Below are 16,202 nucleotides of genomic sequence, written 5' to 3' on the forward strand. Positions count from 1 at the left end.
CTAGCTAACCAGTCGCGGCGGAGCACAAGGAGGTTTTCCCGCATCGGGAACATACGAAAAAAAAAATACAACACTGGCTGTCCACTTTTTTCAGCCAACACTCCATTGTAAAACGTTTATATCGAACGTTAAAGGAACACGATTCACGATTGAGGGTCACCTTGACTAGTAAGGATGCACTTGGTGTATTGCGTTGGTTTATGGGCAACCTCGTGTATTGCTATTTAACGAACAGGCCATCCAGGACTAGGGCTATCACAAGGACCTTCCGTCGTCGGCACGGTGCGGCGGCGGGGTCGGCGGTGCAACTGAATGTATTGGTTTGGCTTTACGTTGTGTAGGGTTGATTCACTGCACGGTTATTACCGCACCCTGCTCAGATACGGTTATCATTAAAAGTATTCTTAATTCAAGATCAATTCGGCCAAGCATAATTATTTGAAACCAGAACATTTCCCCACCCCCAAAACCCCCGCCTGCCGAATTCGGTTCGATTTGCTCGAAAACGTTGGAATGGGACGTTACGTATGAGACGTTACGTTACGTTTGTATGGGAGCCCCCTCCCCCCTTCCCGGTGGTGTGGGAGGGTCAAAGTTTCCTATTTACAATCCGGGGTCGCAAAACTACGCTGGGCAAAATTTCAAGCGGATTGGTTCAGTAGTTTTGGAGAAAAGGCACGGACAGACAGACAAACAACCATTTTTATATATATATAGAATAAGAAGATATGAATAGTTCGAGAGAGAGACAGAGAGAGAGAGAATGCAAAACAAATTGTTGATTTGATCATTTCTTCAAGATCCTTCCTTGCATCCATCCTTCCAATTGAATGATCCTTCAATCGTGAATGATTCGCACGCGCTGTCATGAAAGAAACAATATCTATACCAATTCTCAATCACAACGAACCCGTAACGTTGCGGCGCAGGACTACGAATGGTTGAAGTCAGAGCGATGTTATAGATGGCCGGGTGTTGTATGATACGTTGCCAGCTTAGGACTTTGTTGAATGTGTTACATTATGCAACGTTATATGGACAGCGGCGCAAAGTTCTCCGGCAGGTAAGTTCTACATTGTACTGGGTGCAAATATACATTCTCTCGCAGTGTTGGCTTCGAAAAGCCTTCCTTCAGTTTTGATCTTTGAGATCAACAAGCAAGGCATAGGATACGTATAATGCTCTTTCACATCACTCTGGCAGGTGTCGGTGCCGATTGCCAACTTCAAATTCGTTGCTCGACCTGTTGTCCTTATCGTGTCCTCTCGTCTTGCGATTTACACTCGCATTTCGTTTGACAGCTTGACGTACAACAATAACACCGTGAAGGGAAGGAAGCGAAACCATTTTTCTCTCGTTTCTGTCACTCAGGGGAGAAAAGTAAACTTCATCTGGCCGAACGAGGGCTACGTATCCGCGGAGTGTTGTAATCCGCTCGTTCGTCTGTCGTTCGTTCGTTTTCCCCCCGTCGATCGATTGTCCAGCCTGTTCGAGTCGCGGACGTACGCGGCACAAGGATGGCATTCTCGGTGCTAAACACGGTGGCTAGGCGGGCCAACTTGGGCGTTTATGTAACCAGCGGTCTGCTCAAGAGCGCGGCCGCTTTACATAATGTACAGCCGGTGCGTGGCGCGGGCAAATGGTTCCCGGACGAGGAATTTATCGACCAGTTCAAGGGTCCGGTCATGTACCCGGACGAGGTAACATCCCGCTGGAAGCTGCCACCGTGGAATAGCAAGATCGCCCCGGTGGAGAAGACAGTGCGGAACATGAGCCTAAACTTTGGGCCCCAGCACCCGGCAGCGCACGGTGTCCTGCGGCTCGTTCTTGAACTCGACGGCGAAACGGTGATGCGGGCGGATCCGCACATCGGGCTCCTGCACCGGGGAACCGAGAAGCTGATTGAGTATAAAACCTTCACCCAGGCACTGCCGTACTTCGATCGGCTCGACTACGTTTCCATGATGTGCAACGAGCAGTGCTACTCTCTTGCCGTCGAAAAGCTGCTCAACATCGATGTTCCGCTGCGCGCCAAGTACATCCGGGTGCTTTTTGGTGAGATTACCCGCATCCTCAACCACATCATGGCAGTCGGGACGCACGCGTTGGACGTCGGCGCGCTAACACCGTTCTTCTGGCTGTTCGAGGAGCGCGAAAAAATGATGGAGTTTTACGAACGCGTTTCGGGTGCGCGTATGCACGCAGCCTACATCCGACCGGGCGGTGTGTCCCAGGACCTGCCGCTCGGGCTACTTGACGATATATACGAGTTTGCGTCCAAGTTTGGTGAGCGGCTGGACGAAGTAGAGGACGTGCTGACCACGAACCGCATCTGGGTACAGCGTACCGTTGACATTGGCATCGTGTCAGCTGAGGATGCACTCAACTATGGCTTCAGCGGTGTCATGCTGCGCGGTTCCGGCATCAAGTGGGATCTGCGCAAGTCACAACCGTACGATGCGTACGATCGGGTAGAGTTCGACGTGCCGATCGGCACCAAGGGCGACTGTTACGATCGCTACCTGTGCCGTGTGGAGGAAATGCGTCAATCGCTCCGTATCATCGACCAGTGTCTCAATCAAATGCCCGCCGGCGAGATTAAGACGGACGACGCAAAGCTAACACCGCCTTCGCGTGGCGAAATGAAGCACTCGATGGAGGCGCTCATCCACCACTTTAAGCTGTTCACGCAAGGCTACCAGGTGCCACCGGGGGCAACGTACACCGCGGTCGAAGCACCGAAGGGCGAGTTTGGTATCTACCTAGTGGCGGACGGTTCCAGCAAGCCATACCGTTGCAAGATCAAGGCGCCCGGCTTCGCACATCTTGCAGCCCTCGACAAGATCGGTCGTCACCATATGCTGGCTGACGTGGTAGCCATCATCGGTACGCTGGATGTCGTGTTCGGAGAAATCGATCGCTAAGTCGGAACACGGAAGCCGGAACGCAAGAGCGTAATTTTAGTTTTGCTGTAGCGTGCGCTCCGATACAACACACCTTCACGTCGCTGTGGTTCGGCGGTCGAGAACGCTCTATCGGTTCTCGTTCCTCGTTGAATCAACAATCAAGATCAGCTTTCAGCATTTTAACAATAAATGAAATACGGAAGGTTGGCGAGTGAAGAGTATACAGCAATCAAACAAATGATAAAAAGCAAATATCGGTACTGTGCGAAAAAGCAAATGAATTCGAAGCAAAAGAAACGAGTGTTAACTATTAATAAATAAAACAAGAATAAAAAAATATGGTTGGTTTTGCGTTCCAAAAGCCATTTCTTTCGCATGGCTTAAGCAACCTGTCTTTAGTAGGCGGGTTTTTAATAACATCTGCAACATATACTGCGTGTTCCTTTCGTGATAGTACTAAATATCCGCCGTTTAAAACAAAATTGCAGGTACTATGCACGCGTTTCCGTTCCATTTCGACTGTTTGGGTCGTCCAAACACAGGATGCGTGTTCCTGCGAAATCAGTGCTAAATGTTGGCGACAAACCGAAAGCTTCCGAGGTGTTAACGGCCTACCTAAAGCAGTGTAACGAGCCGCCATGGACGTCTTATTTCATTAAGGTAACTTTAGAAAAAGCGCTTAGTTTCAACGAGTTCACCAAACGTAAATTTTAAAAAGCTAACTTTTTTTTAATTTGAAATGAAAATATATTATTTCTAGCACCGTGACGTAATAAACGATCAGTTTGGTAGGTCGCACTTCAACTGGACCCTCGATACCGGCACTAACTACCATATCTTGCGGACTGGATGCTTTCCCTACATGAAGTACCACTGTACCAAGCGCCCCATACAGGATCTGAGACTCGACGACTACTTTTTCCGTTGCATCAAAGTAGTAAATCTGGGCATACCGCTACTTTTTTACGGGCTGGCAGCTGTCTCTCTTATCCGGCATATCGAGCATGTCGAGATGGGTAGCTACGGGCGGGTGCCGATTTACTTTCTTTATGAGGAAGACAAAGGTTCACAGTACTGAATCTTAATCTATTCTCCAGTCAGAAAAAAGTATGAAATGTAATAATGGTGTAAAATATATCAAATAATCTCGAATAAGTAATTTATTATAAATACGACTCAGTCCGTCCTTCTAAGATTTTAAAAATACCATATTAAACCATTTAAAACTAGTTCATTTGTTTTATTGCAATTCGTTCGCCAAAAGTATATACGTATCGTGTGTTGGTATGCGGGCCTCGGATGCTACGTCCCTGTGCTTCGCGCGTTTTTACTTGTCTTATAGTAATTTCGTTTAGAAGACTACCGCACAAAGCGTATAACAATTGAACCACTATGTCGCAGGTTAATGAAAAAAAAGTGTGAACATTAGGATAAATTATGAAAGAAACGTTTTCTTATCGTTTTTTTTCAATCTGAAAGCACAGATTCCTGAACAGGTGCACAACACAGCATTTATGTCGGTATTGCACGTCAACAAATAAAGCATCCATTCATGCGAAATGAAATCATTAACTCTGAAAAGTCTAGAAGGAATCTGAAAAGTCTATAGAAATGAAGGTTTTATATATTTAACTTTAACATTACTCATCCATCATTATATTTGTATCCGTTGATTTTTATTTACGGGCAACTTGATCATCGTTTTCTTCTCGTGACCATCTCCATTGCTTTCCTTTAACTTTTCCATTTCTACATCTTCCTACTAATTGTATCTTCTCTATTCCTTCTCCTGTATGCAAGACAAACGAAACAATTGAAAATAGCCCAAAAATCAAGTCGTCTCCCCTAGAAGCGCGTTGTAGGTGTCGCAAGTATGTACTAATGCAGCTCTCCCAAAGTCAATCACGAACTCAAGTGTTTCTAAGAACTGCAACGAACGTAGCTGATCGAATAATTAAACTACTCGGTACTCCTTTCACCATGTTGTAATGGAACGTTTGCACGGGGAAATGAGAAAGAAAACATGAATCGCGATAAAACTCGAACGTAGCGTGTTGCAATAGATAGTATATCTTACAGTGTGGCTTCTTAGTGAACAAAGCACAAATTCTTAATTCGTCTACATTTGATCGTGACATTGCTTAGCTCGTGGATGCGAGATTTATTGTTAAATAGCGTTTTCAGTAAGGCTTCAATTCAATCATACATAATCTTGGCTACTCATATATCCTATAATCTACAGCTTCTAAATACTGGTAATTAATATTTCTTCTTCTGAAAGTGTGTATGTGTGTAGCTTTCATTTGTTTTATTTTCGATTTCATTTGTATTATTTTCACTTTCATTTGTTTATTTTATAATGTAATAAGGAAATTCATTAAAGTTTCACCGAGGCTCGCGTACCTTGGCTATGGCGCGTTATCGGTATTAAGTGAAATGTGGTAAGTGTGAAAATTTGTCAAACAAACTACGAACAAAATAAAATTTGCGTTCAGCTCTTCCATCAGGGATGAATTTTATAAAATATCATCTTTTTCTTTGACACTTTATCCTCTGCTACAATTCAGTGTGGAGTAGAAACACATCTTGTGTTCTTTTCTTTCTTTGACCGTTTCGGATGCATAAACCTAGGATAATGGTGGTCTGCAGTTGCTCATTCATCTAAAATCAGCGGCTTAGGATAACGGGTTGCAAAGGCCGAAGCAATGAAGCAACACAGCACCATCGGCGACGCACGACGATGTCGTTGTTGTTATTATCATTTGAGAGATTTTCAGCATGAAGCTTCCTTCATCTCTAATCCAACGATGTCGTTCGCCGCATTTAATACCTGTAATAGTTGGGTTTGAAGGGACCCGCCTTGTTGAGGCCCATGTACCGAGCCTGTTCGTCGGTCAATTCCGTCAGGTGCGCATCTAACGTCTGCAGGTGCAAGCTCGCCACGTACTCATCTGCAAACGTAAGGTGTACGAGTTGAAAACAAAACAAAAAAATGTACTAACAGTGGATGAAAAAAGTGCAACGAAGTATACCCATTTTCTTCGGCAATAGGTAAACGTCGGCCTTGTAGCGTCCGGGCGGTGCATTGAACAGTTCGATAAGGGCGAGTGCCTGGGTGGCGGCGGTAATCGATGCCACAAATGAAGACACACTCGAACAGGACAGGTTCACCAGCCTGCCTTCGGCCAGCAGAATAATGCGTTTACCGTCGGGGCCCGGCCATATAATGTGATCGACCTGCGAACGCATCTTCTCCCACTGCAGCTCTGATGTGCGCAAACTGTTTACATCAATCTCAGTGTTCGAGTGACCCATGTTGCAAACGATACACCCGCTCTTCATCTTGTCCATGTGCTCGCGCGTTACAACGTTTTTGTTACCAGTACAGGTGATAACCACGTCGACCGTCCGAATCACTTCGTTGAGCTTCACTACGCGGAACCCATCCATGCACGCCTGCAGCGCACAGATCGGATCGATCTCAGTCACGTAGACGATGCAGCCAAGACCCTTGAGCGCTTGGGCACATCCTTTCCCAACTTCTCCGTAACCGCACAGCACCACCTGCTTGCCGCCAATCATTATGTCCGTTGCGCGCTTCAAGCTAAAGAGGAACAAAATATAAAGGAATGCTCACCTGTCTCGAACGGCACCCGTACTTACCTGTCGATAACGGATTCCTTGCAGCTATATAGACTGTCGAACTTGGTCTTGGTGATGGCGTCTTTCACGTTCATGGCCGGCACGGTCAACTTACTGGTCTTCGACAGCTGATACAGCCGGTGAACACCTGTCACACTCTCGTCTACGATGCCTTTGATCATCTTGAACATAACCGGATACTTTTTTAGCATTAGATGCGTCGCATCGCCTCCGTCGTCTAGGATCATGTTAGGCTGCCAGTTTTCGGCGTGGACACATTTGTCGATACACCACCAAAAGTCTTCCTCAATTTCACCACGCCACGCAAAGATGGGTACTCCACTTTCGGCTAGCGCAGCTGCCACCTCGTTCTGTGGAGAAAACCAACCGGTTGACGAGAACAAATAAATATGACAGCAAGATTATACAAAAAGAAACGGACTCATACAATAATCTTTTCTATCCTAAATCGGAAACGGATCTTAAATTAAAATAAAATAAAAAAGAATTCATGTACACGCTGTAAACATTCGGAGGCATCAAAGTTAACAAGGTCACCTCCGTCCACTATTGTTTGATTTCGAAAAACAGATTACATTGCCAGAAAAGAGCAAAACACGCCAATCAAAAATAAGAATAACACGTGGCGACTGCCACGTGAATCATATACGGCCTTCACGTTTCCATGAAGCAAGCAGCTTTAAACGTGGGAGTAAAATTCTGCCAGGTTTAAAATTTAAAAAAGCCCCGCTGATAGAGTAGTCGGTAACGCTCTTCGCTGTCAGCGCAGCTGGCCAGGGTTCGAATCCCGGGACCGGTTGCGACTCAACCGGCCATGGTTTCGATTCCCGATACCGGCGCTGACAGAGGGGGGTTGGCGCGGAACTATCAACCCCGCCCGTAAAAACGAACTGTTATAGGTAGCACCAGGGATAATTGACATTAACAATTGTCTGTGGTGCAGGCCAAGACCGCACAGCAGTTGTAGTGCCAAAGAAGAAGAAGAAGAAAATTTAAAAAATGCAGTTAAAAACCCGATGCAAATTGTGCCTCGTCCGTAGATCAACCGTCTGCGCTGCACCGATTTATCGGGTTTTATGGGAGATACGTTAATTCGAACCCTGATCCTGACAGTGCAAACTGATCTTGTTGAGTACACAAATTTAAGTTGTCCGTTCTAATAATTATGCTGAAAATGTTACAAAAAAATCTTCTAAAAGAATTTCGCCTATTTGACGGGGGAAGATGATGAAGGGGTTGCATTCAATGATTGGCGGACAGCAAACCTTACATCATATATGATGTAAGGTTGATGGTTATGGTTGATGGTTGGTTGTTGATAATATATTTCGGAGTGTCGTATTTCGGTTGATCATATATATCAAGTGTCGTGCAAGATGTTGGCGTGCTTGTACTTGAACATTGCTTCGTGATTCTTTCCACCGTTACATCCGGCACAGTCAATCGTAAAACGTAAACTACCACTAACTGAACAGTCAGACACTGACTCTCTTTATCTATTTCGCGTATACATTTATGACTAGCACGTCATAAAGTGCTGTGGAAAAATGAAAAAGGTACAGTGACAAGACACGCTTCGCATCCAACGTTATCTTTTCCATCGGTACCGTCCCATTTAGTGGCCACTCGGAGGCCCTATCGCACGTTATCTGTTTCCATCGACCTTCCCGATCTTACCTAGCGGCACCCTAGGCCCCAGAGACACTGTGGGCATGAGCTGTGCAGGCGTGCGAAGCAAACACGCAAAATTCAAACGCGTCACGCTTTTCAACACTTCCTCACGGCAGCAACTGTGCAAAGAACAATGATTGATACCGTTGTGGAGCCACAGCGGCGCAACCTGTTGGCATGCACGTCACGTTGCCCATCATTATGAACCTCCAGAAGCACACTTACCTGTGTGGAGTAAATGTTGCAGGCGGCCCATCTGACGTTCGCGCCAAGGTGGATGAGCGTTTCGATCAGGACGGCCGTCTGGGCGTTGATGTGCGTACAACCGACGATGTTGGCACCTTTCAGCGGTTTGTCGTCGAGCGCCTGCTTGCGTAGTCCCATGATTCCAGGCATCTCCTGCTCGGCGATCTCGATCTCGTGCCGTCCGAACGCATGCTGCTTGATGTTTCGAACGCAAAAATCGGCAAACCCCTTCGAGTTCTGCTGTACCTTGTCGCGGGGTGAAAGATCATCCTCTTCCGAGCTGCTCTCGGTGTATGAACCTGGGACGGAAAAACCATCATTTTCATTTTGTGTTTTACTCCGACAATCGTGGAAGCTTATGGAATGCAAATTTTCAACATCAATTTGAGTGTGAGGATATGAATTGAGGAATTTTGCGTCACTGGTAAAATCTACGGGCAGCTAGTAAATTGGCGTGCAAATCGCTACTCCATTTCGGCGCTCAACCCTTGCGCACGTTTGGAATTGATCTCTTGCCACAGCTTTACGACAAAAGCAACGTTTCTGTAAAATGTACTTGAAACCAATAAGGCACAGCAACACTATTCCATACTCACTGGATACCACTTACTCATGCTCATCTTGCTAGGTGGTTGCTGTGTAGCTAACTGTGTAGACGTCGGTTCTGCGTCGATCGGCGCTGAACGATAACTGCGGCCAGTCCGGTCGGTTCCACTCGTAGCTAGTGACAAACGGTGCCCGCGGGGTTGCAACACGCGGTTGATATTTGCTGCTCGTCGCTATCGTCGTCGTTGTTGCGGCAATAGTACACGAAGTAATTGGCAATTGTGGTTCTGTGTGGTCGCGGCACGCTGGTGTGCGCAGCAGTATCGGTTGATCGTGTCGTAAACCGTGGCTTGGTTCGTGTCGTTCCAGTGCTCAGGAGATGTTGCTGATGGTGGCGGGTACGGGAGGAACGGAAGGATGAAGGTTGCCTGCAACAGAGGCTGACCAACCGCACGCTTAACAAACAGACAACCAACACAACCGTCAGACCTGAAGGGTTTTCACTGTGGGCAATGCGAGAAATTCCTAACGGTTGGACCGCTTGGAGAATGGCAGCTTAAAATGTCACTCGTGAACACACTAAAATCACCCCCCATAAAACACGATACACACAAACACACACTCTCTCTCTTTGCTGCAGTGCACCCGCGCACAGGTTTGCACAGGATAAAACTAGTGTATCTCGGACGACACGCAGAACAGTTGTGCGCAAAAACCGCGGCGGAGGTCCGCCGGACTATCAATCAACTGCCGACCAAGCCAATCCACACTCGACCGTTGCTCGAGTGATCCTGATAATCGAATGCGACAAATCACGATAAAGCGAACATATATATATATATGGGCCAATATAAATGACGATTGAGCGGGCTACTGATTATGCAATGGCCGTGTCTGGCTGGTCTGGAACTAATTTCTGACTAATAACGGTTTGCGCTGGCCCGTGACTATTACCGTATCAGAATCCTATCAAACTACAGTTAGACTGTACCACTGTAAGGGTTAGGAAAGTGGTTCTTAGTAGTTATGTCGGGGGGGCACCGCAGGGTGTACTATTTTGGTGAGAAACTTGAGTGAAGCAGCACGTACTGTTATCAGAAGTGCAAAGAATGACCGCCTTTTCGCTGACTACCCCACTCCTGTTCTCGCTACTTCATATAGATAAATACAAATCAAGAGCCACTTGCGACACAGGGTGCGCGCAACGGCATCGCTCAACGAATGCGGGTCTATCTAAAGGACCCTCAAATTGAGCAAGGCGCACGGAATAACAGAGGGGTTGGGCTATGGAAGAGTTTAATTAATATTTACGATTCTGGGCCACCGGTTTGATAAGATCGGCAACGACGGGACAAAAACCTCTAATTTGGTTTTTGATACCGGCGGCCTGCTAGTATCCGGAATTCGATCGCACAGGAGTTGAGTTAATTAAACCGTGCCAAGTGGAGCCAACGGGGAAGGCGGGCATTGGGCTCTGATTCCCAATTCGGGCCATCATGCGTCATAAACGGTCGCTGGGAGTGCGATATGTTCAGCGAAACTGCCGGGAGGAAACCTCCCGCCCGACAGCAGGTAGAAACCGGTTCAAACTAACAGGCTGTTGCAGTTGTGGCAAATATTTGAATATATGGGGAAGCACATTTGCCAGCTTTTTATTTTTCTTTGTTAGAAAAGGGATGTAGCACGAATCATTGGGTCGCTTATTGCTTCCCACGTTCACACCCTGAACGGTGGTACGAGCGGTGACTAGTGATGCCGGTTTCGTTCCAGGTGTTAATAACTTGCTAACAACTAGCCTATTCACGGATACGTTTTGAGCACTTTTCTCAGGCTATCTTCGCTTTTTTGGTGTGAAACTTAAGCCAGGTGTTCAACATTTGATCCGTCGTCTGCATAGTAGACACAGGTAGTGTCGCTGCTTTGGACAAACGTCATTCTCTTTCCCCGTGGAGCCTCTGGAGGTTCTGTAAAGCATAAAAGCGCTGAGCACGAGGACCTCTGGCTGGTTACAGATTAGCATTCTCACGTAGTCCCAAGTGACCTTAGGTTTAAGGTGATTTCGCTGACCTGCTACCACTACGCGCAACAATGGATCACGTGAACAGAGCGCGATTCGCCGGTTGCAAACTTTGAGAGCAGGTCTGGCTTTAAAGGTTCTACCGGGAGCGCTGAAGGATAATCTTGTATAGCAAAATCAACTACGCTAGGTTCTCTTTCGTTCCGAAGGTGTCGCAGAAGATAGCCGGGCGAGCTGTGCAATCCGGGAAGGATATTCCGACTTTCGAGGGCAACCGTCTGACGACAACTCGTGTAAATCGCTATTGTATACTTTCTTAGCAACTCCAACTATACTGACGAGTAGGTGAACATACCGGACACGCAAAACAAGACTAAAAAAAAAGATTTCAGACATACATACTGATTAACGCATCCGTCAGTCGGCGACCAGATGCAATTATTACAGAGCATTCCCACCCCTATTGCCGGAGACGGATCTTGGTGCTGATCTGTACGAAGAGATGAACTATATGTTCAGTTCTAGTAGATCTTGTTAGTTACAGTATTCCATTTTTGCATGTTTATTGCTTCACATAGTTTTTTTTTCTCTCCGTCCTGTTTTTGCATTACGTTGTGCGGGCTTGGCTGATGATCAATGACAGCAACATACACTCGAGCTCATGTTTGTTTCTCGATGAGTGCCTACGTGTGCCCGCGTATCGCGGGGATCTTCGTAGGAGTGTGTATCACATGATCTCACTGATAGTGACAAAAACACATCCGTGGCAGTGATGTTGCTGTCGGCAGAGTCGGAGAACCGAAAGAAAAGTTCGTTAGGGAAACGATTTGTATCCAGCAAAAAAACCCCAGGCACGTACCCGTGCGAACAAAACCGGCTTATTGCATCACCACGAGAGGGAAGCAGGGGGGTATTACAAACGCACATCTTTGTGCGGCGATCGAATCGGTTGACTGGGTGCGATCACGTGATGCTAGGGAGATATCCAACATCAGTCAACTGACCCACTTACCACCGGGGCCAACGTGGTCCATTGCCGTCAGCGAAGGTTGAAAGGGGCATATCGGAAACATTCTGCCAAGTTTGCTCGATATGTGTGCATGATCAACGGTTTCTAGGGCACGACTTTAATTACATTGCGAAAGCTTCCCGGTGCAAACACTTGGAGAAGTACCATTCACTTCGCACTGCTTCACGGTGGGTGAAAATTTGTGTATGCATACTTCACGCGGACACCAAAGCAACCGACCGAGGGACCGAGCACGCGTGCCACTGCAAGGAGAGTTTCGAACTGGTGCCGAAAGATCGGAATACCACCAGAACCACACAGGTACCGAGGCCATAAAAATATAGAAAATAGAAAAAACATAAGTACAATAAAATGTGTTTGTTGTCGCAATATTTAGAAGCTGCATCCGCAAAGACAACCGCTGTCCTACAGAGTCGAAACGTGGTAGGTTTTCCAGCAGCGGCGAAGTTATACAATCACTTCATTTGCGCGCCAGCTCGAACGTGAGCCAGCGAAGAAACTTGTGCCAATTGCCATTATTATGCGCCACCAACCACCAACGCCATCCTGCTGCTGCGAGATGGAGATGCAGCAACGATATTGACTCGCTGGTTAGTTTCGGAGTACCAATAGCAATCGACGAACCTCGAAGCCAACGAATGTTCGGCCGTAGCATCCCAAGTATGCCGATGACAGTGAAGCATGACCCACTTTCGCTGATGCATAGGGCGATTCTAGTTTCGACGGGGACACAAACACACCCCGCTAGCCGCGTAATGAACGCCTTAAGCATAAGCGGCGCTTCAAGTCGCTTTTCGCATTCAAATCCATACGAACGCCAAGGTTATGCGGCGCATCCCGCATAACATTGCTCTGTCCTATGCCCGACGTAGCGTAGTTGTTGAAAACTGAGGACGAGTGAAACGTGTGCGTGCGTGCGTGCGAGTGTGTCTATCCTGGAGCTACCGACGTTTCACCCATGCTGCTCAGGTGGTTGCAGGTGGCCTACAGAGCTCATTACGAAGAGAAGGTTTTTAAACCCCCACACCAGCTGCTGCAGTTGGTGTCAGTTTGCTCCGTTCCAATCAAACGGACAGCGGAGGAAATGTAGGGCACGGCGAAAACATCAAACAATCCACGTAATTGCAACCATCATGTCGATAGTAATTCAATCAATTCTTATTCCAGAAAAAAAAAACATTTGGCTCAATTCCTAGTGCGCTTTCCAATCCTGCATCTTGCGTGTGGCCTTAACCGGACGGCCATGGCTACAGCGACTCTATAATAGGTGTTTTTTTGCCCTGCGACCTGCAGTCAATTACCGACAAAAGGACAAACATGTTGGCGACGTGTTGGAAAAACAGCGTACCATCACAGCTATGGCATGCTGCGAGGCGAAGGCCACCCATCCGTACGCGATATCCGGCTGGCCCTTAAGTTGCTGTTGACACAAGACGACCGTTTGGCTGAATTGGTTAGCGGTTCCAGTGCTTAGGAGGGCACTTTCATCGCGCAGTTCTTGCCCACCGAAAAACCGCAACAGCAAACAAGTGGATAAACAAATCACAACTTACGTGCTACCAAACTGTACACAACGAACCGCATATGCACTTTTTCACTCTACGACTGATGCGTTTAGCAAACATATGTACATATCGACGAGAACTGTGTTTGACGTTTCGTTCCAGAGGATGCGTGACGTCTCGTCGTCGGCAAAGCGTACACTGCGATACACGCTATAGCGGTGTTCGAAAAAAACAGCGTCCTGATTGGTTTAACGAAAACGTTAGGACGTTAGGATGATTTAAATACCAGTGACGACACTATGGCCCTAAAGTGTTTAAATACTGCTTCCAGATTTGTTGAAATATTCCTATATTCTACCGGGGGCTACGTTATAGCGTGCATCCAGGTGTAGGCAGCAGCAAACAGCAACCCTCAATGGAAATGTTAGCATGTTGCAGGTCGATACTGAAGATAGTAAAGGTATTACATAACATTAATTAAAGATCAAACTCTGTTATTGATTTTTACCCTTCGCATCGGTATAATTCGGTAACCCCCATTCCTATGCCTCCCTATTGTTTCGAATTTCGAATAAAGACAGTGAACATAGAAAAACATTTTTTAAAAACACGGTGATGGCAGTTTCGTTTAGTTAAGAACAATCTACCACAACGCAACCGTACACGGCGTATTGGGCACACACGGTCATTTTGCGATGCAGTTTGTTAATTTAAAGCTGATATTGTACTGTTTCGCGTTAGAAGATAGTGTCCTCCTCAACCCTGCGATTACCGTGTAGCGATGCATTTGTAACTGGGAGGCCACACGAAGCGTAAAAACTAGCATAAAATTAATTTGTAATGCCAAACTGTTTACGCCTCTGTCAAAACGTTTACGAGTCGGCCGACCGCGAATCCAACACTGTTAGCAAACGGTTTGGCATTACAAATTAATTTTACACTAGTTTGCACGCCCCGTGTGGCCTCCCAGTAAAAGGTTCTACTCGCCATCATTTGAAATGGAATCGTTTGAATTTAAAAAAAAAATACGTTGGTATTGTCACGCTAATATTGTTATTGATTTCATACTATTGCACACTTCTTGGCTAGTGCTGCTGCCTATTGAGTGCCTTGATGTGTTCCAATTTCTTCTAACAAAGATTTACTGTCGGACTGGTTGACGGTTAGCAAAGACATTGATTGACACACGGTTCTAATCTGATTCATTCGGAGATACTTTCATATGATGTTTGCGCCAACTATGGGTAAACTATGAATTCTACAACTAATTTCCGCCATACTGCTACACAGGTTAATCTTAACGACCGTGGTTTTTCTTGTATCCCTTGAGAGATTGTGGGCATGAAGTTTCTCTCATCTCGTGATTTGTCTCCTTGCGCGTCCATCTTCAGATGCTCTGTTTCTATTTTGCTGGCTGGCTTGTATGTTTTTCGATTTTTGTTTTCGGCAGGAGAAGGCTTATAAGTGCCTAAAAAGCAGAACAGTCGATCCAGCCAGTCAACCAACCCGACGGTGATTCCAATCCAGTGGGTTTGAAATTGAACGATTACCGCTGGCTTGAGCTACCGTGCGTTTGAGTGCCACGTTCACCGCTACTGCCCCGGAGAAACTGGAATGAACTGGATACGCTGGATACGCACACATACGCGTGTACCGTGTGACAGTTCGCCGTCGCTAGCAGATGACTTGCCTGCCGCGGCCAACGTCAAAGGAGCGACAGATAAATTCTCGTTTCAGATAATCGCCCCTGTCGATCGCTATCGCAATTTATAGTGAAGTGCGCGGCTCGTCGTGTATTCTTATCAGTTTTGTTAAGCAAAAGCGAAATTTGGTCTCGTTGGTAGCGGACTGTGATTAGAACGGAGTGTGGCGTGTGACTGAAGAGTGGTATTTACGACCGAGCGGTGCATTGTAGGACCTATCATCAATCAATCAACAATTGATACCAGCGACGTGCGCCCCAAGCACCGGGCCATTCATGGATAGTTTGTTTGCATCGCAAAGCCTCAGGTAAGGCGCAGGGGGCCTAGGATAATTTGGAGAGGATGCGCACACGTGCCTTTGTTTATGTTAGGACTCGGAGATCTGCATAAAATGTTATGTGTCTGGGTTTCTCCCGAAATGATATCATCATCATGAAATGGCTACTGGAAAACTGGTGTGATGTCATCCGCACAGCTTCCCCCGTAAGCCTGCCGAGCCGGCAAAAATACTGCTGCCTGCCCCACGGCATACAACTTCCGCTGCTGCGAACGTCATTCCATTTTATTTTTTCCAGTTGTAGCATCCAGTTGTTGATTTTTTGTTGTTTCTGCCTTCGAGTTCGAGGTCAAACTCACTCGGTTCTCGGAAAATGTTGGCTAGTTCTAGCGCCGCTGAATGTACATAAGCTACACATTGACAATGAATGGCCCTGCTACGGTTCGATGGCGTGGCGAAACTATTGATTACACACGTCGCAGAATTCTTTTTCTATTTCCGTCGATATTGTGAATCAATGCCGCCGAAAGAACGGCAATGAAAACCGATCGAAGGTGTATCAGCGGTAATTTTTCCTTTGGTCTCTGGGCCACCGGTTCCAGTTATCGGTCGCAGTTAGCTAAGTACTGTTTATATTG

General features: G+C 46.6%; 3 protein-coding genes across 8 annotated transcripts; 2 read left to right on the forward strand and 1 right to left on the reverse strand.

Annotated features, from left to right (window-relative positions):
• Positions 1–925: 925 nt before the first annotated feature.
• Positions 926–4,154, forward strand: LOC131213665 (uncharacterized protein C15orf61 homolog). Its single transcript, XM_058207760.1, has 3 exons — positions 926–1,063; positions 3,395–3,566; positions 3,667–4,154. The coding sequence occupies exons 1-3, from the start codon at positions 1,011–1,013 to the stop codon at positions 3,982–3,984; spliced, it is 543 nt and encodes a 180-aa protein (XP_058063743.1). The 5' UTR covers positions 926–1,010; the 3' UTR covers positions 3,985–4,154.
• Positions 1,293–3,381, forward strand: LOC131213663 (NADH-ubiquinone oxidoreductase 49 kDa subunit-like). The gene has a single exon (XM_058207752.1). The coding sequence runs from the start codon at positions 1,518–1,520 to the stop codon at positions 2,922–2,924; it is 1,407 nt and encodes a 468-aa protein (XP_058063735.1). The 5' UTR covers positions 1,293–1,517; the 3' UTR covers positions 2,925–3,381.
• LOC131213664 (adenosylhomocysteinase-like 1) lies at positions 4,055–13,711 on the reverse strand. Of its 6 annotated transcripts, none has more exons than XM_058207756.1 (6): positions 13,633–13,711; positions 9,097–9,487; positions 8,466–8,785; positions 6,570–6,919; positions 5,939–6,510; positions 4,055–5,857 (listed from the first exon to the last, which is right to left on the reverse strand). In XM_058207756.1, the coding sequence occupies exons 2-6, from the start codon at positions 9,104–9,106 to the stop codon at positions 5,730–5,732; spliced, it is 1,380 nt and encodes a 459-aa protein (XP_058063739.1). In that variant the 5' UTR covers positions 9,107–9,487; positions 13,633–13,711; the 3' UTR covers positions 4,055–5,729. The 6 variants fall into 6 exon arrangements, with proteins under 6 accessions (XP_058063739.1, XP_058063741.1, XP_058063742.1 ...); XM_058207758.1 differs by having other exon boundaries at positions 9,097–9,460; positions 13,633–13,707; XM_058207759.1 differs by having other exon boundaries at positions 9,097–9,417; positions 13,633–13,693.
• Positions 13,712–16,202: the final 2,491 nt, after the last annotated feature.

Source organism: Anopheles bellator, chromosome X (assembly GCF_943735745.2).
Source record: "Anopheles bellator chromosome X, idAnoBellAS_SP24_06.2, whole genome shotgun sequence".
Taxonomy (NCBI): domain Eukaryota; kingdom Metazoa; phylum Arthropoda; class Insecta; order Diptera; family Culicidae; genus Anopheles; species Anopheles bellator.

Coding starts and splice junctions, on each gene's coding strand:
- LOC131213665 (XM_058207760.1), top strand. CDS start 1,011: ATGTGTTACATTATGCAACGTTATATGGACAGCGGCGCAAAGTTCTCC. Junction 1,064..3,394: donor GGCGCAAAGTTCTCCGGCAG/GTAAGTTCTACA, acceptor ACAAAATTGCAG/GTACTATGCACGCGTTTCCG. Junction 3,567..3,666: donor GGACGTCTTATTTCATTAAG/GTAACTTTAGAA, acceptor TATTATTTCTAG/CACCGTGACGTAATAAACGA.
- LOC131213663 (XM_058207752.1), top strand. CDS start 1,518: ATGGCATTCTCGGTGCTAAACACGGTGGCTAGGCGGGCCAACTTGGGC.
- LOC131213664 (XM_058207756.1), bottom strand. Junction 6,511..6,569: donor AAGGAATCCGTTATCGACAG/GTAAGTACGGGT, acceptor GTTCCTCTTTAG/CTTGAAGCGCGCAACGGACA. Junction 5,858..5,938: donor CCTATTGCCGAAGAAAATGG/GTATACTTCGTT, acceptor TTACGTTTGCAG/ATGAGTACGTGGCGAGCTTG.